This window comes from Myxocyprinus asiaticus, chromosome 29 (assembly GCF_019703515.2).
Source record: "Myxocyprinus asiaticus isolate MX2 ecotype Aquarium Trade chromosome 29, UBuf_Myxa_2, whole genome shotgun sequence".
Lineage (NCBI taxonomy): Eukaryota > Metazoa > Chordata > Actinopteri > Cypriniformes > Catostomidae > Myxocyprinus > Myxocyprinus asiaticus.
The window spans coordinates 2,043,555-2,066,725 of NC_059372.1; the positions used below are offsets into that span (position 1 = coordinate 2,043,555).

A 23,171-nucleotide genomic window follows, 5' to 3' on the forward strand; every position below is an offset into this window, starting at 1 on the left:
CAGGTGTAGATTTCAGCTTTTGTGAGAGAGTTCAGATGTCTGAAGCAGAAAGTTCTTTGTTATTCCATGAATTGATGTGTGTTGGGCTATCAGACATCTTGGCATCGGGCTTACAGCTTCATAATCTTATAACGTGTTTATTTTATTTTTTTCTTAGTTCTTACAAAGACAGACAGACAGATGAAGGCAGTGTATGAAATTCTGTTAAAGCACATAGTTACATGCTGTGTTCTGTTTAGGAAGTATATTTGAAAGTAGGAAGGAAGTTCAGGCAAAGATCTCAAATTAAAGTCAATAGAGGACACCTTTCTCTAGGTATTTTAAAAAAGGGCCACAGGAGTCTAAATATTTTTTATTTATTTTTTTCGATTTCTTAAACTTGCTGTTAATTTTTCATAATTGAAATGTTCTATCAGTAAGTTAAACCAGTGTGTTATGGATATCTTTGTTCTGTCTTTCCAGTTAAGCAATATTATCTTCTTTGCAATTGTAATGGCTACAGATATCAATGATTTAATGTGGCTATTTCTATATCAGATGTGTCACCCAGGAGAAGAACAAAGTGGAAAAGAGGTGTGCCAAGGTTAACAATCTCTGCAAGTCTACTCACGACCTCTGACCAAAATATCTGTATATTAGGACGAGACAAAGGGCATGAGGGTAATTATCGTAGGGTGCAAGACAGACTTTGCATGCACTGCTGTCTGCATATCCCATTTTATGTAATTTACAAGTGGTTCTGTGAGTTCTATGTAAAATGTTGTTCTGTATCAGCTGTGTCGTACTGTTAAGTGTCATATAAAATATATTACTGCAGAATATTTTGTAGTCTTCATCTGAATATCGTACATTTAAGTCTTTGTTCCATTTAGCTGTAGGCACTGATATTATATTATCTTGGGATTGCAGTAATTTGTATATTTGCTTTAGTATTACAGTGGTTTTAAGTTGATGTATTTTTTGGAAAATAAGTTGGATATGGCAAGAGAAGTTATTAAAATGTGTATTTTATGACCTTCCACCAAACTGTTAGAGCTGTATTAATTGTTTGATATTTTAGAGTTATGTTTCTTTGTCGATAAGGCTACATTTTTAAATATAGATTGTTCTAAATCTAACCATGGGAGTCTGTCTTGTTGAGCCATTGTCTAATGCACAGTAAGTGAGTGGATGAAAATAATTATACCAGTTTGGTGCATTGAGTACCCCTAGCTGTTTGGGTTTTTGAAGATTTTCAATTTAATTCTTGTTTTTTTGCCTTTCCAATATAATCTGGAAGTTTTAGAATTGAGAGATGAGAACCAGCCTGGGGTTGGCAGTACAGCAGTCATGGAGAAAAGATCATTGATTTTTGGTAGTAAGTTCATTTTAACTGCTGATATTCGGCCTATTAGTGAGATTGGGAGTTTATTCCATCTCTCTAGATCATCTTGAATTTTTTTGAAGGATTGGGGTGAAATTGAGTCGAAACAATTAATTCAGGTTGGGTGAGATATGGATTCCAAGATATTTAATAGAAGTAGATGTATTATTAAATGGGAGATTATTGACCTCAGCATCCCAGTTGTGTTCTGTTAATGGAAGAATCTCACGTTTAGATCAGTTGATGGAGTAAGCAGATACTGAACCATAAGTGTTAATGAGATTACAAATCTCATGTGGCTCAGGTGGTACAGCAGGTTGTCCACTAATCACAGGGTTAGTGGTTCAGTTCCTAGCCCACATGATTTCACATGCCAAAGTGTCCTTGGACAAGACACTGAACCCCAAGTTGCTCCCAATGGTAGGCTAGCACCTTGCATGGCAGCTCTGCTGTTGTTTGTGTGTGTGGGAATGGGTGAATGAGACATAGAACCACCAAGGTTAAAAGGTGCAATATAAGTGCAGACCATTTACCATAATATGACTTGGTTTGCAAGCCACATATATTGGGATTTTGTCTATTGGAAGCAGCCATGGATTCTATGAACAGGGCAAACAGCATAGGACATAAAGGGCATCCTTCTCTAGTTCCTTGGTGTAACTTGAATGGATTGGAGATGTAGCCGTTTGTTATTACTGATGCCATGGGGGAGTTGTAAAGTATTTTTATCCAATTAATGAAATATGTTCCAAAACCAAATTTGTAAAGTGAAGCCATCGCACCTTGTCAAATGCCTTCTCCACATCTAGTGATACTACAGCACATGGATATTTAGGGTGGTAGGGGCAGGAAGTATCCTTGGTTAACTGTATTATATGAAGTCTACGTGTGTTCTCTGCAGACTGTCTTCCTTTGATGAACCCTGTTTTGTCGGAGATGAAATAACGGATTCTAATCGGATGGACAATGCTTTGCTGATTATTTATAAGTGACATTGGGTGATAATTGCCACATTGTGTTGGGTCTTTATTTGGTTTTAGTCAAGTCATTTTTATTCGTATAGCACTTTTCACAACACACATCGTTTCAAAGCAGCTTTACAGAAAATCATGCTTTAACAGAAAATGAAACTGTAATATCTATAAAGTCTTAGAGTCATCATTGTGTAGTTTGATTAAATATGATTGTAAATTGTGTATAAAAATAAATATTTAAATAATAATTGTATTTAGAAGCCCAGTGAGCAAGCCGAATGTGACTGTGGCAAGGAACACAAACTCTATAAGATGTTGGTTAGTGGAGAAAAATAACCTTGGGAGAAACCAGACTCACTGTGGGGGCCAGTTCCCCTCTGGCTAAACAGAACTAATATAATGCAAATATTAATTATTTGTGTGCACTGCAAGTCATGGTTTAAAATGAGTAAACTAAGTAAGTATTAAGAGTCAGTGTTTAAACAAAGAATTTGTATGAACTGTAAGATTAATGTCTAATGTCTTTGAAGTCCATCCTGGATTAACTGCAGACATTCACATAGATGCATTGTCCTTTGTTAGTTGGCTGATGAAGGCTTTGTTGGCAATTAATTGATAGTCTATCTATTCCATTTCAAGAGTGTAGTCCATCAATAGACATAGGTGATGCAGGCAGAGATCAATAAGGTGCATCACAGTTCAACCGTACTAATAGCCCGCCTTCCAGATATCCATGAGGGAGCTGGAAAATGGATCAGAATGGTGGAAGAAGAAACAATGGGCAAGTTGCTGGCTATTGGAGACATTAAAGCCCAACTAGCTAAATGCCTGGGGGGATCCAAGATGAATAAGATCCTTGGAATGGTGCAAGCAATTGACAACCCAAGAATGGACTGGTTCCCATTTGACAGATATCACGCTGATGTATGGTCAGCATTAAGAAAAGAATACCCAACATGGATGGACCCCAAATCCCTGAAAGGAGAACCAATAGGTGAAACAGAAAATCCTACCACCTACATTCAGAGACAACCGAGAAGATGGAAACAAGAGCTGGAAATAAACCCAGAAGGAGATCCAGTGATGACAGCATTATTCAAAACTGCCATAGTGGATGCCATGCCACCCCCAGTGAAGACCAAGCTGGAAGATGTAATTAGACTGAACTCCAAGATACAAAGGGAGTTCTGTGGACATGTGGCTCATGCTGTGGAACAATACAGGAAGCATGAGCAGAAACTAAAACCAAGAGAGAGAGCTGCAGAGAAAGCTGTCACAAATACAACTGGAAGAACTAACTGGCAAGAGGAAGAAGATTCAAGCTACAGCAAAGGACAAAGAAGAGGAGCAATCAGCAGTAATGGCTCCTGTGAACATGCCTGTACCTGCTGCTCAAACCACAGTAGGGGCACCTGCACCTGTTGTCCAGAATGCAATGACAACAGCTGGAAATGCATCACAGCCACCAGCACCAATTGAAATCTACCTAAAACCAGAACAATCAAACAACAGAAACTGGAACAGACAACAATAAGGGGGAAGAGGAAGACAAAACAGTGGCCAGCAGAGAACTAATGGCCCACCAGGAATATGCTGGGGATGCAATCAGCCCGGACACAACAGAAGAGACTGCCCTACTAATCCATGGCAAAATGATCAACCACCAAGTCCAGGCAATAATCCATGGCAGCAAGAATACCAAGCTCAAGCGCCAGGTCCAGTCAACCCGTGGCGTGGACACAATCAGGGCTACTAGGGCTGCCCAGAGGATCCTACGGGGAGGGGTCAGCTTCCAATGATATCATCTGATGCTGACCAAGAACCTATGCTGCAGATTAAAATAGAGGGCAAGACAACACCAGTTATGCTAGATACTGGAGCAATGTTCAAATGTATAAATCCAAATTATGCCTCTCACCTCCCCAAGTCTGGAAATATTTAAAGACAGTAGGATTCTCTGGACTTACGCAGCTAATTCCAATGACGGCTCCAGTTAGCATAAAAGTAAAAGATGCAGAAATAAAAATTCCCATTCTAATATCAGAACAAACACCTGTTAATTTGTTAGGAAGGGATGCCATATGTAAAATGAACTTGCAGATATGGTGCTCTCCAGAGGGAATATACATAGACAGCATGGGAACCAAGCAAATGACTTTTACGAAATTCCAAGAACCCAAAGAGCCACAAGCAAACATATATTGGTTAGGAGGTTTAGGGAAAGATGTAAAAGAAACTATCATCAAATGGGAAAATACATCAAAGAGCAGCTTTGTGAATCAAGCTTGCCAAATACTGAATTCCATTGTACCATAATATATGATTATGGTAGGAACCCAGAGCTTGAAAATAAATGGTTGAATGACACAAAAGGACAAGAAGTTCCATTGAGTTCACAATACATAATTGTAGGACCAGAAGGAGCAGCACTACAAATTGAGAAATGTAGTTTCATTGAATTATGGTTTCAAGTACAACATTCAACTCCACATGTTACCTTATAGGTAAGTAAGGCAAAAGACTTAGGACCAATGGTGAAGAGAGCAGAAAGGAAAAAGTGGGAAGAAACAGATAATCCTTTAATTTTTGAATCACCGGTCAAAACATACCTAAAAATTCTGTGTACAACCATTATGAAAAAGAAAAGAAGGTGGATTCAAAAACAGTTGAATTGATGTTAGAAATAGGAAAACAAGTACCAATTGAACTGTGGTCTCAACATGATACAGACGTAGGTTTAGTGAAATCTGTTAAACCAGTCAGAATTAAACTCAGACCAGGAGCACAGCTACCAAGAAAGAAATAATATCCATTGAAACAAGAGGCTGTAGAAGGGATTAAAAATACTACTGAGGGCCTGATCAAAGCTAGGGTATTGATTGAGACAGTAAGCCACTGTAACACACCCATATTGGCAGTTGCTAAGGCAGACAAATCAAAATGGCGCTTAGTGCATGAATTGAGAAAATGTAACGAGGTAGTGGAAGACTGGCCTGCAGAGGTTCTAAATCCACATACGCTGTTGACTAATATTCCCCCTGCTGCCAATTATTTTACTGTCATTGACCTGTGCTCTGCTTTTTTCAGCATCCCTTTAGCAGAGGAAAGCAGACACCTTTTTTCATTCACCTATCAAGGTAAACAGTATACATACACCAGAATGCCCCAGGGATTTAAACATTCACCACGTGTTCAATCAAGTTTTGAAAACAGATCTGAAAGATCTTAGACTAGATAGCACATTGATACAGTACGTAGATGATCTGTTAATGTGCTCAACAACATTAGAACAATGTCACCAAGATTCTATCAAAGTGCTCACTAAATTGGCTAACAGAGGCCATAAGGTCTCTAAAGAAAACTGCAATACTGCCTACCACAGGTAGAATATTTAGGACGAATCATTACACATAAAACTAAGGCTATGTCACCAAGCCAATTGGAGGGCATAAGTAAAGCACCTCAACCACAAACAGTGGGACAAATGATAACCTTTTTAGGTATGACAGGTTTTAGTGCTGATTGGATAGAAGATTACGCTATCAAAACGGCCCCCTTAAGAGCATTGATGAAACAAAGAGGGCATCAGAATCTCCGAGCTCGACTAACATGGGACACTGATGTATTGATAGCATTTGAATCATTGAAAAAAGAGCTTCAGACAGGTCCAGTTCTAGCAACCCCAGACTATGCCAAACCAATTCATTTGTATGTAGCGGATAGAATGCAGTCTTAATGCAGGAAACCTGTAGTGGAAGAAAAAAGCAACCAATTGCTTATTATAGCACCAGATTGGACAATATAGCACAGGGCTACCCGCCATGTTATCAAGGACTTGCAGCAGTATATTTTGCTTATGAAAAAGCTTCCACTGTGACAATGGGCTACCCAGTAATAATTTACACCCATCACAAAGTAGCAGAACTATTAGAACAAGGTAGATTTGTTTTAACCCAAGCCAGGTGTTTGACATATTCAACACTGCTAACTTACCCAGACACCACCATAAAGCGATGCACAACAATAAACCCAGCCAATTTCATTCCTCTAGAAGGGGAGGGAATATCTCATGAATGTGTAATAGACTCTTTAGCTTTTACTCATTTAAGACCAGATTTAGAGTCAACACCGATCATTGATGCAGAGGCAGATTATTTTGTAGATGGGTCATGTTTCAGAGACCATCTGGGAAATCATGCTGGGTATGCTATTGTTAAGAGAAAAGACAATACTTTTGTTCCAATTTTGTTGCAGCATTGTGAGCAACCATGCTAGGCACAATTGGCTGAATTGAAAGCACTAACTGAAGATTGTCAATTGGCTAAAAGTCAAACTGTTAATATTTATACAGATTCTGCATATGCACATGGAGTGTGCCATCTATTTGGATCAGTTTGGAAACAAAGAGGGTTCAAAAAGAGTGATGGGACACCAATTCAGCATGGTGACCAAATAATCAAACTCATTTCAGCCATGATACATCCAAAGAGATTGCCTGTCATCAAATGTCAAGCATACAAAAAAGGCAATGACTTTGTCATTCAAGGCAATAATGCTGCAGACTTGATACCAAAAGGGCTTCAGGATGTCAATTAGCAGTAATGGCACCTTCAATTTTGATCCAGCCTCAACCCCAATTGGATAATATAGCACTTATGCAGCATCAAGCTGGCCCTTATTAACATGGGTATGGCAACAAATAGGTGCAAGCAGAGATGTAAATGGTATATGGTGCTCACATGAAGGTCACATGATTGCTCCAACATCACTCCTTACTATTCTAATCTCAGATGTGCATGGTTTTGACCATTGCGCAAGGGGGAAGTGATTAAGAAGATAAAATGACAGGGATATTGGTCCCCATACCTACAGGCAATGGCAAATGAATTTTTGGCTGAATGTGAAATTTGTGCCCAAAATAATGTCAGAAAGGGAACATCTGCACCAATATGTCACATACCAGTTCCAGAAGGACCATTTAAACATCTTGTAATAGACTATGCGGACATGATAAAATCAGTAAGAGGAAAAAGAAACATGCTGGTGATAATAGACAGATTCAGTAGATGGGTAGAAGCAGTACCATCAGCAGATCAGGGAGCCCAAATTGTGATAACATTTTTGACCAGAAAAGTCATTCCAAGATTTGGTATACCATCTCAAATCGGTTCTGACAATGGCTCAGCATTTGTCCAAAGAACAGTGAAAACAGTTACAGCAACTAAGAATAAAACAAAGACTAGGGTGTGTCTATAATCCACAATCACAGGGAATGGTAGAAAGAGTGAATGGAACTCTCAAAGCTAAGCTTAACAAAATTTGTGCTGACACTAAACTTAATTGGGTTGATGATCTACCTCTTGCATTGATGAGTTACTGCATGCAGACCAACAGAATCACTAATCTAACACTGCACGAAATGTTAACAGGCAGACCCATGCCAGTACCATATTTGAGAGGTCCTTATGAAGGACCACCTTTAGAACAGTTGCAGATGGAATTAAGGGCTTACATGAGACAATTAACTACTATACATTAAGCCATTTATTCACAGGAACAGGGAAGGGGACACAGGGAAGAATAAGTGCCCTGTCTCATAGTTCCTGGAGACCAAGTGTACCTGAGAGTTTTTTAGGAGGAAATTGAATGAACCCAGAATGGAAGGACCTTATACTGCAGTAAGGGAAACCCCAAAAGCAGTACAAGTAGAAGGTAGTGCAACGTGGTATCATTTGAATCACTGCATTAGAGTGCCTAGATTGAGACCAAGGAGACGAGAAGACCAAATAGATAGTGCAGAAGACGATCAGGAAGATTGAGATGTGGATTCCCCTGAAGTTGAAAGAGAACTTGAAGCCCATGACAAGAAAGGGCAGAACAAGGAGAAGGAAGTGCAGAGCAGGAAGGAGAGAGTAGTAATGCTGTTGCGCCTCATTTTAAGGCAGCTCAGCATGCTGAAGCAAGAGATGAAATACAACTGCAGGAGGATGTACAGCAGCCAGAGGGAACAGAACAGGAAGGTGAGAGAGGTTCTGACATTGATACTGATGTTGGTACATCTGATGCAGCAGTTGACTCAGACCCAAGGCCTTCTAGAGACCAATCTCCATACCCAGGGCAGGAAGAGTTTCCCACATTTGACTTCTCACCAGGGCAGGAGTTTCCTACAGTTGACTTCTCAGCCTTTGACTGGTTTCCCGAAGGGTCTCTATAATGCTACTGATTCGACACAAGGCACTCAAGTAAATAAATCCATTAAAAAGAGGTTTGTAGAATTGCCACTGGGAACCTTTTATGATGCTCACAATGATACAGGCTATGAAGTAGACCCATTATTGGAAAATGAAAGATTACTGGAGAATGCATACCATAATGACTGGTTCAAGTGGGCAGAGTATACAGCGAAACAATCGGGAATGTCTAAGTGCGTGTTATATTCACCATCACCTCTGAAAAAGCTTACATTAGTGCTCAACCAGTATAATTATATGCATTGTGCCCAATATTACTCACAAAATTGTGCTAAAAAAAGAATACCCTTCTGCACAGCCGAGAGTTTGGCAATCTTAGGACATCCAGAATTTCAAGAATATTACAATAAGGAAGTTTGGGGAGATGAATGTAAATGTTTAGACATTCGAATAAATGTGAGAAAAAGAGAAAATCCTTTAAAATATGTCATAAACCCCAGGCTTGACTATGAGTGTTTTAATAAATCCATTGGAGAGGTTAATGTGGGAACCTTTTGAGGCAACTGTGCAAAGATTTGGATCTGGTTGGACAAATATATGATGATCAAGCAAAAGGTTATAAGTTTAACAGAATGATCTTGGCAACAGCCACAGTGAAGGAAAATATTTTACAATAATAGAAGCCCCAAGATGTATGGATAAATCTGTGGAATGATGCCTAACTTTGGTCTTTCCTGTGATAAGAACATATGAGGAACAAACAGTAGCCATAGCAGACTACTTTTGGATTTGTGGAGGAAAACAATTGCGGGCTATATTACCCAAAGAGTGGAAAGGAATATTTACCAGAGTAAGACTAGTGCAAGAAATAACGATGTTAACATTGGACCCAAAAAAATCTGAAACTCCAAAAGGATCTAGAGAGACTGCACAGAGAGAATATAGATTAAAAAGAGCATACCAGCCAGACCCTAATGTATACTTAGATGCAATTGGTCAACCAAGAGGAATACCACATACATTTAAAGCTAGAGATGAAGTAAAATCAGGCTTTGAATCTATATTCATATGAATACCAGTTAATAAGAATACAGAATGGATAAATTACATTTATTACAATCAGCAAAGATTCATCAATTACACTGATGAAGCACTGAAGGCCTTAGGAGAACAGCTAGATGCTACAAGCAAAATGACATGGCAAAATAGTCAGGTACTAAATTGGCTCCTGGCGGAAAAAGGAGGTGTGTGTGTAATGTTTGGAGCTGACTGTTGCACTTATATCCCAAACAATACAGCTCCTGATGGATCCATTACTGAAGCAATGAAGAAGCTGAAAGATCTGAGGGAAGAGGTGGCTGAAAATGCAGGAAGAGACCAACATAATGGAAACTGGTTTGATAAGCTATTTGGATCCTGGAAATAATGGCTTACTAAAGTGGGAATAATAATTGCTGTAGCTTTTGTTATTTTTGTGTTGTTGTTTTGTTGTGTTGTGCCTCTCCTCAGGTCAGTGCTGGCCAGTGCTGCAGCCAAACAGATTATCAATATCTGTGAGTTCCTCTGGCACCGTGGGACATATAATACACTGAGTAATCTGCTGATATTGTTTAATCACTGAAGTATTTTAACCTACTGAAATAAGTCTAATCACTGATGTACTCTACATAACCGCAAGGCTAAATTTGCACGCACATGCTTTTATACAAGAATTTGATTTGTGTTACCCCCAAGAAAGATTTAGTTAGGGAGATGAGATCTTTTACTTCCTCCTAGCCAAATGTGGAGGGAGAGGTTAGGTCTTGTTTCTCCTCCGGAATGCAGCTCCATAAGAGAAGTCATTGTTAGAAGAATGTGTGACATACATTGGTCACATGGTAGGAATGAAGGAGACTGACTTGTGAGGTTGCACTCTGGGTAAGGGCAATAGAGGTGAGACTTTCAGAAGTCTCAAAGGGGGAATATATAGTATATTTTTATGCTAGTATGAAATATAGAAAAGGTACTTGTATAGAATAGCCTGGGCATTATGAAATCCAGGAAAAGTAGTATGAGGCTGTAAGGCCTACGTGACTATGTTGTGAGAAACAGTGCGCTCAGCTGTAACAAACACAATGCAGAGAGAGCATTCCTCAAGCACTGGATGGCACAGTCAATAGTTAAACTACTTAATTATGATTAAGCTACTCTGTTCTGTTCTGTTCTATTTACATAAAATATATACTTTCATAATAAATTAATTTAAAAGTTTTTTTTTTTTTTTTTTTTTTTTTTAAATAGACTGACTGCCGGGATTCCACCAATAGAAAGAAGCTAGAGGGTCTGTGAAATAATGGTGGCAGACAGAAAAGATGGAAAAGCACGCCTATTGGCTAAGGTAACAAGAGAGGTGTGCTTATGAGGTAATTCATGTTAACAGAAGTGTATAAAGATGATAGTTTGGAATGAGAGATTCAGATGGACAGCTGGCATCTCAGGTTTTGTTGTTTTGCTCAATACAGCATAACTTTTGACATCTGGAACTCCTGACTTTGAGAGTTTTTCTTGCTGAGAGGGAAAGAGACTTCAATATTCCATGACAAGAGTTGATGGATAAATTAGATGTATGCCTGGCTAAAAAGATGAGTCTTTAGTCTAGAGTTAAACTGAGTGTGTCTGTGTCCCAAACAGGTTTTAGTTTTGGGGCCAAACAGGAAAAGGACCTACCTCCTTTTGTGGATTTTGATGTTCTAGGAACTATTAACAAGACAGTATTTTGTGATCATATTGAACGTGGTGGCATATAGCATAGCAGAAGGTCAATTAAGTACTGTGGAGCTAGACCATTCAAAGCTTTGTATGCAGTAACCAGAATTTTAAAATTAAGACGAAATTTAACAGGTAGGCAATGTAACAATGATAAAATATGATCTATGGCTAATATGATCATATTTCTTGGTTCTAGTCAGCACTCTGGCAGCTGCATTTTGAACCAATTGAAGTTTATTTATTGAACTTTCAGTACATCCTCCCAGAAATGCATTACAATAATCTAGTCTTAAGGTCATGAATGCATTAATTAGTTTTTCAGCATCAGAAACAGAGAGGATGCTTCATAACTTAACAATATTTCTGAAGTGTGAATGCTGTTCTACAAACATTGGAAATTTTATTTTCAAAGGACAGATTGGTATCAAATATAACACCTAAGATTTTCGTTGTAGAAGAAGTAGTAAGGGTACATCCACCGAGAATCAAATTATATTTTACTAGCTTATTTTTTAGAGGTTTTTGGTCCAATAATTAGTACCTCTGTTTTTTTGGAATTGAATAGAAGTAATTTTCTTGTCATCCAATCATTGATTTCATTGACACACTCTAATTTGGAGAATTGTGAAATTTCTTTGGGTTTAGAGGAAATATAAAGTTGGGTATCATCTGCATTATAGTGGAAAACAATTCCTGATAATATCTCCCAGGAGAAGCATGTATAAGGAGAAAAGCAGATGCCCTAAAACTGATCCCTGTGGCACTCCATACTTTTGTTTGATTTGACAATACCTCGTTTACACACAAAATATGGTAACGGTCTGATAAATAGTCCTAAACCATGCTAATGCAAGTCCACTAATGCCAACATAATTCTCCAGCCTATTCAAGAGAATGTCGTTATCTACCATGTCGAAGGCAGCACTAAGATCTAAAAGCACTTGAAGAGAAATGCAGCCACGATCAGATGATAAGAGCAAGTCATTTGTAACTCTGATAAGTGCTGTCTCTGTACTATGGTAGGGCCTAATTCCTGACTGAAATTGTTCGTATATACCATGTCTCTGTAGAAATGAACATAGTTGTGAGGACACTACCTTTTCTAGTATTTTCGACAGAAACGGTAGATTTAAAATCGGTCTGTAATTAGCCAATTCTCCAGGATCAAGCTGTGGCTTCTTAATAAATGGTTTGATAACTGCCAATTTAAATTTTCTTGGGACATGTCCTAAGGATAGCAAGGAGTTAATAATATTAAGAAGAGGTTCTGAGATTACAGGGAATACCTCTCCTTTTTGATAAGTTTTGTTAGCTCTTCATGACCCATGACAGCGAAGGATTGATGTTGCTCGTGAGAAAAATTATAAGACTTTGTTTTCTGAGGTGCTGTGACAGTTGATTGCATAGTTCCAATTTTATTTATGATTATTTCAATTTTAGCAGTAAAGAAATTCATGAAGTCATTACTATTGTGCTGTGACGTAATATCTGGTTCAGTCTATGATTTATTCCTAATCAGTTTAGCCACAGTACTGAATAAATACCTAGGATTGTGGTGGTTATTTTCTATGAGATTGATCAAATATGCTGACCTGGCAGCTTTTAGTGCCTGTCTGTAGCTACAGACACTATCCTTCCATGCACCGCGAAATACCTCTAATTTTGTATTTTTTCACTTGGGCTCCAGTTTCCGAGCTGCTCTCTTGGGAGCATGAGTGTGATCATTGTACCATGGTGCAGGGCTTTTTTCTTGAATTTTCCTTAATCGAAGGGGGCGACACTATCAAGAGTGCTAGAGAAGACTATTTGTATTTTCTGTTATTACATCAAGTTCTTCTAGACTTTTTGCCTTACTGAGTATGTGAGACAATTCTGGAAGATTATGAGTGAAGCTATCTTTAGTGGTCAAATTAATAGTTCTACCTGAACGATAGCGTGGTGTAGATTGAGTGACATTAGCTGATCGCAGCAAACAAGAGACGAGGTAATGATCTGAAATGTCATCGCTCTGCGGTAGAATTTCTATTGTATCAACATCAACTCCATATGACAGAATTAAATCTAGTGTATGATTAAGGCGGTGAGTTGGTCCTGTCACATTTTGTCTAACGCCGAGAGAGTTGAGATTATCGATAAATGCTAATCCCAATGTGTCATTTTCATTATCTATGTGAATGTTGAAGTCACCAACAATTAAAACTCTATTTACATTAACTGCTAGATCTGATAGAAAATGAGCAAATTCACCAAGGAAATCTGAGTACGGCCCGGGTGATCTATATACTGTAGCAAGGGCAAAAGACAACAGATTATTAATTAATATCTGATGGTGTCACATTAAGCATTATTAGTTCAAAAGACATTATCTTTAGTTATCTCCGACTGGTGAAGCGAGCCAACATGAATAACAATTTTATAAAATCTACATTTAGAATTAGCCAGCACTTGTAAATTTGATCTGATATCCCTCGAAATGTATTTAACAATGGTGGCTGGAGTCTCTGTTCCCATGTTCCTTACAACAGAATCATTAATTAAGGCTCTTTCAGCATGATTCTCAGTGGGTGCATCGATTGGAAACCCTAAAAGGAAAGGGAGAGTGGTGTCGATTTGCGAGTATGCTGCCGAGACGTCACCCAAACACCTGGCTGCAGGGCGAGGAGCAAAGGAAAGCTCACTTGGAAGAATCACAGCATTTTCTTGTTCCCAGACTTTGCAAATTCGACAAGAGAGAAACGTGATAATTTTAAGGAATGCAAGAAACTCTTACATCAGTGGAAGATCGCTTTTGCACTGTTTCTGGCCAAACTGAGAATAGATATGAAGGATGGCTGCAAAATATTTACATGCCCACAGCAAGCGTTGTCTTTCATAGAGACAATGGGGTGAGTAAACAATTTGGTGATTTTATATCGCCCCCAAGTGAGCTTGACTCACTGTACATTCTCTTGACTGTCTGAGGAAGCTGGGCGCCTTTTTTGTTTCATTTTGTGTTGGTTCCACCTAGCGACTGAAGTTTGTTTTGTGTAGTAACACTCCATCAAGAAACTTTTGCATTGACGAAGGGTCACTTTTACACTGAAGTTCCCAGCCACAAAATATTTACATGCCCACAACATGTGATGTCTTTCATAAAATCAATGGACTGAGGAAGTCATGGTGTGGTTGTCACGTGCCTCCAAGTAAGCTTGCCTCACTGAACATACACTTGACCGTCCGAGGAAGCTGGGTGCCTTTTTTGTTTCTTTTTGTGCTGGTTCCGCCCAGTGGCTGGAGTTTGTTTTGTGGAGTGCCACTCCTTGGGGACAGTTGTGGATGAATCTGCTCGTTCTTTGTGCTTATGCCTCCTATTGGCTGGAGTTTGTTTTGTGAAGTATTTTTTGCAGGACATTGGAAGGATTAGGACATCTGCTGCACTCATGAACAGCCGGCTCTCTAACATTTATTTTAATGTCTGAGGAAACTGAACGGCTTTATTTTTAATTATATTTATTCATATATTTATTTATTTTGTGTGCTGGTTCCGTATGTGGCTGGAGTTTATATTGTGGAGGAACACACCTTTGAGTTTTGTGAATGAATCTACACGTTCTTTGTGTTTACAGTATTCTGCCTTTTGGCTGGAGTTTGTTTTATAGATTATTTTCTGTTATGTAATTCTGTCTCACAAAATTTGTACAGAAGCACCAGACTTGAGCAATCTGACGGCAAAGTTGTCGTGGGGACTCTCGTAGGCGTACATGGACTGTTTGAGTTTAGAAAGATGGATGCCGGTTGGTGCTGTCGTGCGTGGGGTTAATGCGCACGTTTTTCTGTTTGGTTTTGTGAGAAGTTCGGGGTCTGACTGTGGCACTAATGTTGGAATGTGGTCTTTATAATTTTATTTTTGACACACAATCTATTTTTTCTAATATGTCAAAATGTCAAATGTTAATATGAGTGGATTGTCTCTCTCCACGTAGAATGTGAATGGGCTGGGGCACCCCATAAAAAGAAGGAAGGTTGTTTCTTTTCTTAAACATAAGAAATATGATATAGTGTTTCTTTAAGAAACACATCTTTCCCCGTAGGAAGCTGAAAAATTTAGGAAGATATGGGGTGGACATGTTTTTTTTCAGTGCTGGCTGAAGTAAGAGCAGGGGTGTCATTACACTGGTAAGTAAACATCTACAATTCAAATGTCTCAATCAGATTAAAGATAAATTAGGAAGAGTCATTATTGTTTTAGCAGAAATTCAGGGGCAAAGGTTGATTTTGGCTAATATTTACGCACCTAACACTGATGATCAGGGCTTTTTTATAGATCTTGAAGGGATGTTGCAAGCCGCTGGCACCCCTCATGATATAATATTGGGAGGACACTTTAATCTATTGATGGACTCAGTCCTTGATCATAGTGAAGCAAAAATGTGTAAGCCCCCTAGAGAAACATTTACGCTTCACAGGATGTTTAAATATCTTGGTCTTACAGATATTTGGAGACTTTTGAACCCACCTGGTAGGAACTATACATTTTTTTCATCAGTCCATAAGATTTATTCTAGACTAGATTTTTTTTATATCTAAGTTTCTCATTTCATCTGTTGTGGATTGCTCAATTGGAAACATCTTAGTTTCAGATCACACCCTGGTGAGTTTAGAGGTGTTGCCACATACGGAGAAAAAGAAATCATATAGTTGGCGCTTTAATGTATCCCTTTTGCGAAATCCTGATTTCCAACAAATGTTAAAGGCTGAAATCAGTGTGTACACGGAGACCAACTGGACCTCAGTATCCTCTGTTGGCGTGGCTTGGGAGGCACTTAAGGCAGTTCTTAGGGGTCGGATCATACAGTATGCCTCGTTCATCAAAAAATCCAAAGCACGAGAACTCGTTGAGTTGGAAGAGAATATTAAAAGTACAGAGAGAGAACTGAAGCACTGTATGTTGTCTGATAGCCTCAGAGAATTGACCCGATTGAAATACAGATTTAATACTATTTTGTACTGTTTTGGTTATTTAGGGCAAGACTGTCATATTTTGAGTCGGGGGACAAAGCAGGGAAGCTTTTGGCTAGATATAGAAAGCAGAGAGAGTCTTTTTCTACCATTCCCTCAGTGAAATCTGCTGGTGGTCAAATTTTTACTTTGGCCATTGATATTAATAATGCTTTTAAAGAATTCTATCTTGATCTTTATAGTTCCATGTCTTTGTCTACTGATGAAGATATTAGAAACTTTGTGGAACCATTAGATCTCCCTAAACTGACGACTGAGCAAAAAAAATTCTCTTGATTCTGAGATAACCTTGGAGGAGCTTGACGAGGTAATTAAGGACCTACCTACAGGCAAGGCTCCGGGGCCAGATGGCTTTGCCGCTGAACTTTTTACATCTTATGCTACAGAACTGGCTCCGCTTTTGTTAGAAGTTCATACGGAATCATTAAAGAATGGAAAATTTCCGCCAACCATGACACAAGCCTGGACCAGTCTGATTCTTAAAAAGTACAAAGATCCAGGTCATAAAGTAAGAGTTACCGTCCAATTTCCCTGATCCAGCTAGATGTTAAAATTTTGTCAAAAATTCTGGCTAAACGATTAAGTAAAGTTATGACATCTCTTATATATATATATAGATCAGATGGTGTTTATTCGGGGCTGCAGCTCTTCTGATAACATTAGGCGTTTCATCAATATCATGTGGTCAGTGGCGAATGATCAGACTCCGGTTGCTGCCATCTCAACCTGATGCTGAAAAGCCTTTTGATATGGTAGAATGGGATTATCTTTTTAAGATTTTGGAAATGTACGGGTTCGGGAATACTTTTATTGAATGGATTAAGTTACTTTATAGACACCCGGTAGCGGTGGTACAAACAAATTGATTAATTTCAGATTATTTTACTCTGGATAGGGGCACCCGGCAGGGTTGCCCTCTTTCCCTATTATTATTCTGTCTTGCCCTGGAACCATTAGCAGCCGCGATAAGAAAGAAGGATGATTTTCCTGGGGTGATGGCGGGAGATGTGGCGCATAAGCTTTTGCTTTACGCAGATGATATTTTATTATTCATCTCTGACCCCATTAGATCTATGCTTTGTCTCCACAGGATTATTAGTTCCTTCTCTAAATTCTCAGGTTACAGATTCAGTTGGTCTAAATCCGAAACTTTGGCTCCGACAGCGTACTGGCCAGTAATGGCTTTTCAGCCAGGCACCTTCCAGTCCCAAACAGGGCATTAAAGTGCACCTATTATGGATTTTATAAGTGCCTAATTTTGTTTTAAAGGTGTCATACAATAGATTTACATGCATCCAAGGTCAAAAAACACTTTAATTTGCTTATAATTTAAATTGTAGCATTACCTTTTTTTCCCCGTGTCAAAAACGACTCCTTCAATGATCCATTCTAAAGGATTCATTCTAAACTCCTCCTTTTAGAAAGCCTACTCTGCTCTGATTGGTCAGATGTCCCAGTCTGTTGTGATTGGTCTACTGCTTACAGTGTGTGTTGGATTTAAAAAGGAGCCAAAGAACTATGTGATAATAAATGGCTTCATATGATCACTATCCTTAAATAAAAGACAGTTTTTTTGCATGATCAGTCATATTTTCAAAATGAATGCCAAAATTTCACAATTTCTGCCAGGGCATGCAAACTTTGAGCACAACTGTAATGAGATACTAACACATCTGCTTAGAATTCAGAAACTGGGGATGGTCCTGAGATTTCTTTGGGTACCAGCACATGTGGGAGTACAAAGAAATGAAATAGTGGACAAACTGGCTAAACAGGCAATGGATCATATGGATGTTGAAGTTCATATACCACTCAGTAAAGAAGAGGTAAAGGAAGAATTAGAAAACTTATGAATATAAAGTGACAAGGAAAAAAAGGGAAGACACCTATACAATATCCAAAACAATTTGGAAAAGGGAGAATAGGTCTCAATAATAAGAGAGAAGATACAATTATCACTGGGCTCCGAATAGGATATTCTGGCTTAAATCATTCCTTGTTCAAAATAGGGAAACATCAAACAGGATTATGCTTGACATGTGGTGAAGCAGAGATTGTTGAACATGTATTATTACATTGTGTAATGTTTACAAGGGAAAGAGAGGAGTTATGAAATAAATTGAGAAATATAGATTCAATCAGTTTTACCTCACCAAACCTATTGAATTGTGCCTCAGGACAGTCAAAAATACAAAGAGAAATACTTAATTATCTCAGGAAAACAGGATTGGAAAATATAATTTAATAAACATATTATATAAAGGTTTTTTATATATTATTAATGCTTCAACTCCAGTCCAGTTGGTGGCGGTAATACACCATATTTTGGCTTGTCAACCGCCATTAAACAACACAAGAAGAAGAAGAAGAAAAAGAAGAGGGCTGATTAATCAGATAACACTCCAGTCCATACGGTTGTGGAAATTCACCAGAAGTTGTTTTGCAAACCTCCAGAAAACACAAGAAGAAATCAGTTCGGTAAGTGTTCAACATCATTTGTGAGATTTATATTTATTTTTCATTTATATTTTCAGTGTATGTTGTACACTTTTCTCTCTTAGGCGTTTTAATCACTGTAAAAGAAGCTTTTGTATCTCATCATGGTGCTTTGTTTTGTTACTAACGCTTTAAAAAATCAGTTTCAGGAGAAACAAGCAGAAATCTGAGAATATTAAGATGAATTTCTGATCAATGAGCTCTTTAAATCAGCGGCTGAATGTAAATGAGTTCAATGTTCGGTGAGAGTGGGGCACAAAAAACGATCTTATGCTTTCCTCGAGTTTGTTTAAATACATATTTGTGATTACTGGTCATATGCAAGAGGTAAACAAATCAACTAAAACACTCAAGAACAGGTTTATTTACACATTCTGTCTGTCTGTGGGTAAACTCATGTTTATATTTTAGTCCAGTTTGCCGAGTTATTGGTAAAGCTCTATCCAGTGTTGGGTGTAATGCATTACAAATTAATTAATAACTGTAATTAAATTACTTTTTCATTGAAAAAAGTAAGGGATTACGCTGTAATTTAATTAGTTACTTCTGATGTAATTGCGTTAAATACTGTATAGACTATAGAACAATTCTATATGAAACAATAGTGAATTTAAAATCAAAATTTCACATCTAATGTTAAAATGTATGTTTTCTAATTTAACGCTACGCCCTTAAATTCTTTGGCCAGTACATGAATAATTTATTTGATTTTATATGATTTATTTGAAAGAATTAAAAGAACAGTTTCATGTCTATCCTTGTATTTTTCATTTGGTCGAGGTTGATCAGGGTTTTAGAAAGTAATTAGTAATAAGTAGTGCAATTACTTTTCAGACAGAGTAATTAGTACAGTAATCTAATTACACTGTAGAATATATAATTAGTAGTTAGTAATTAATTACTTTTTTTAGAGGAACTTTTCCAGAAACGTTGTGGTGGTGGCGTAGTGGGCTAAAGCACATCTCTGGTAATCAGAAGGTTGTTGGTTCAATCCTCACAGCCATCACCATTGTGTCCTTGAGCAAGGCACTTAAATCCAGGTTGCTCCAGGGGGATTGTCCATGTAATAAGTGCACTGTAAGTAGCTTTGGATAAAAGCGTCTGCCAAATGCATAAATGTAAATGTTGTGGATATGTTCTAAAAATGTCGCTAATCCCATAAATGACTCTATAGCACTTGACGTTGTCATAAATATATTGTTTTTGGAGAGATAGTCAATGTGCATTTTTATTAAGGGGTTGAAATTAACTCTAACTAAATCACACAAATTTGCTGGGAATAAGATGCCCAAATACTTTTCGTGCGTTCCATTTGTCTCGGAAGTTGGAGCTCCGAGTTATTTTCCGAGCTCCGAGACCGGAACTGACAAATGGAACGCCCCCCGATGTCGGAATTCCCACTCGGAAAGTCAGACGAACTCAGAGGACCCCGAGTTCAGAAAGCAAGATGGCTGCGAAGAGCATCGACTGTAGTATGCTGTGGGTTTCAAGTTTTTTTTTTTTTTTTTTTTTTAGCACTTTTGTCTTATTTATGTCCAATTTAGTAAGTCGTATACACAATACTGTATTACCGTTGCCTATAGGCATGTTGCTACGATCCTGTTATGCGTGATTTACCGCGTAATGTGTTGTTTATAAACTTGTACAGCTAAAATTGGCTAGGTCGCTGCTGCTACAAGAACAATGGTCAATGTTGCTACAACAACACTGCCTAACGTAACAAGCTGTAAAATAGTTTACACATAAAACCCATTAGGCAAATTTATATTGCAAATATACGTTTGTACTTCCATAGGGCATTGCCCTTTGTTTACACCGCTGGTTCGATTAAAATGTGGTTAACATGTTTTGATACAATCAAACATGCGGAAACATTAACGTACCTTCTCCGCTTTCTGTCATCTTCCTCGAGGTCTCTTAGGTGAAGGGCATACTTATTTTGTAGCTCTCTGTACTCCAAAAGAGCCAGTGCAACAATTACTTTCCTGGAGGCGTCCATCTTTTTTTCAGACTTGTCGTGTTGTGTGTAATGGAACGCATCCAACTCGGATTTCTTGTTTTTTTTTAACGGATATGACGTCGATCCGAGTCCTGAGCTCCGACTTCCGAGACTAATGGAACACAGCATAAATGCCCTGTTTAGGCCACTGGAAGGTGCCCGGCTGAAAAGCCATTACTGGGCAGTACGCTGTCAGAGCCAAAGCTTCGGATTTAGAAAAAGGAACTTAGAAAAGGAATGAATAATTCTGTGGAGGCAAGGCATAGATCTAGTGGGCTCAGAGACGAATAATAAAATATCATCTGCGTAAAGCAAAAGTTTATGCACCATACCTCCCACCACCACCCCTGGAAAATCATCTTCCCTTCTTATCGCGGCTGCTAATGGTTCCAGGGCAAGACAGAACAATAATGGGGAAAGAGGGCAACCCTGCCGGGTGCTCCTATCCATCTAATAAAAGAATTCCCGAACCCGTATATTTCCAAAGCCTTAAAATAATCCCATTCTACCATATCAAATGCCTTTTCGGCGTCAAGTGAGATGGCAGTGACTGGAGTCTGATCATTCGCAACTAACCACATAATATTGATGAAACGCCTAATGTTATCAGAAGAGTTCGGCCCCATATAAACCCCACCTGATCTATATATATGAGATGTCATAACTTTAACGGTTGGCCAAACTTTTTGACAATGTTTTTACGTCTAGCTGGATCAGGGAAATTGGACGGTAACTCTTACACTTCCTTGGATCATTGTCCTTTTTAAGAATCAGACTGATCCAGGCTTGTGTCATGGTTGGTGGAAGCTTTCCATTCTTTAATGATTCTGTATAAACATCTAACAAAAGTGGAGCCAGTTGTATAGCATAAGATCTAAAAAATTCAGCAGCAAAGCCATCTGGCCCCGGAGCCTTGCCTGTAGGCAAGGCCTTGATTACCTCGCCAAGCTCCTCCAAGGTTATCTCAGAATCAAGAGAATGTTTTTGCTCAGTTGTCAGTTTAGGGAGTTCTAATGGTTCATATGGTAATATGGTATTAGACTACCCCACACAATGTTTATTCTCGCTGTAACCATGTAAAAGTGTTATCATCATAACTTTTAAATAAGTTATTTTGTTTAACAGATTTGTTCTTGTGTACAATGATATAATAATCTTGAGTTTGATAAATGTCAGTCCATTAGAATGATGATGTTTTTGTGTTCAGATGTTCATCATGAGAGATCAGAAGGATGTAATCCACGCTGGAGAACAGCAGATGCTGCAGATACCAGTGAAGATGTGTTCAGTGAAGCTGCTGGACTGCAAGAACCTGATGAAGAGGAGAGGAGAAATCAAAGTAGAGGAACAACAGACTGATGAAGATTGTGAAGAAACCACAGCAGAAGAACAACAGAGTGATGATGATGATTTTATTCCTTCAGGTATGTTTCTTCTTGTAATGATGTTTTACATATTCATGACAATCGACTTGTTAGGATCTGTTAGCAGATGATTTTATCACTCAAAAGTCACACAAAAAGTTTCCCCTTTTTTTTTTTGTCAGTTTAGAAGTGCTCAGTTGTCTTTTAAGGTACATCTTTTTATTTTAATTTTTCCAAAGTCAAAACAGTTCTGCAGGAACAGTGACTCTGGATTAGGGTCTCGCTTAAAGCCTTAATTTGTTCTTTTTAAAATCATGTCTTTTAAAGGATAGTTCACCAGTCGATAGACAATTTTAATTTATTTTTCAGATAATACACTTACGGCCACAATATACTTCATACAAAATCGAATAAACAAACAAACAAATGGTGTGATGGCATTTAGAGCCAAATCTGGCCAAAAAAGGTGTTTTTGAGTTCATTTTGGTGGTTCATAACAGCTCGTCTGAACAAAAGTTTAGGAAAACTTCTAACCAGCTGCTAAGCACCTTCTTACTGCCATTGGTCCATGTCGTCCACAGCCTGGGAAGGCTTAATGATAAGTAAATCACGAGAGGATTTTCATTTTTGGGTGAATTAACCATTGAACACTCTTTTATGCATCTGTCTTTGCAGTAGTATGTTATCATATATTACAATAATAGAGTGTAATCGGCACAGATTATGGCAGTGTATAGCGTGTTAGTGCATTAGTGTTATGAATTCAAAATGTAATCAAGAAACTTAAACATTTTCTACGCATATAAACTCAGCAAAAAAAGAAACATCCTCTCACATTCAACTGCTTTTATTTCCAGCAAACTTAACATGTGTAAATATTTGTATGAACATAAAAAGATTCAACAACTGAAACATAAACTGAACAAGTTTCACTGACAAATGACGAACAGAAATAGAATAATGAGTCCCTGAACAAAGGGGGGGGGGGGGGTCAATATAAAAAGTAACAGTCAGTATCTGGTGTGGACACCAGCTGTG

The 23,171-nt window shown here is 38.3% G+C and overlaps 2 protein-coding genes across 6 annotated transcripts in view; both read left to right on the top strand.

Moving 5' to 3' along the window:
- Nucleotides 1–23,171, top strand: part of LOC127420185 (zinc finger protein 271-like) — a gene marked incomplete at its 5' end in the record, with an annotated part of 180,940 nt that overhangs the window by 81,734 nt on the left and 76,035 nt on the right.
- The window catches only part of LOC127419876 (zinc finger protein OZF-like), a 200,693-nt gene that overhangs the window by 44,106 nt on the left and 133,416 nt on the right, over nucleotides 1–23,171 (top strand). The window contains exons 4-5 of one of the 5 annotated variants that reach the window (XM_051661684.1): nucleotides 9,827–10,081; nucleotides 10,809–10,905. The exons of 3 other annotated variants lie outside the window; for them this stretch is intronic. In XM_051661684.1, coding sequence (XP_051517644.1) covers nucleotides 10,861–10,905 — 45 coding nt within the window. In that variant the 5' untranslated portion in view covers nucleotides 9,827–10,081; nucleotides 10,809–10,860. Of the gene's footprint in view, nucleotides 1–9,826; nucleotides 10,082–10,808; nucleotides 10,906–18,570; nucleotides 18,753–23,171 lie in introns of those variants that run through there. One more of the 5 variants, XM_051661685.1, reaches the window with a different exon arrangement.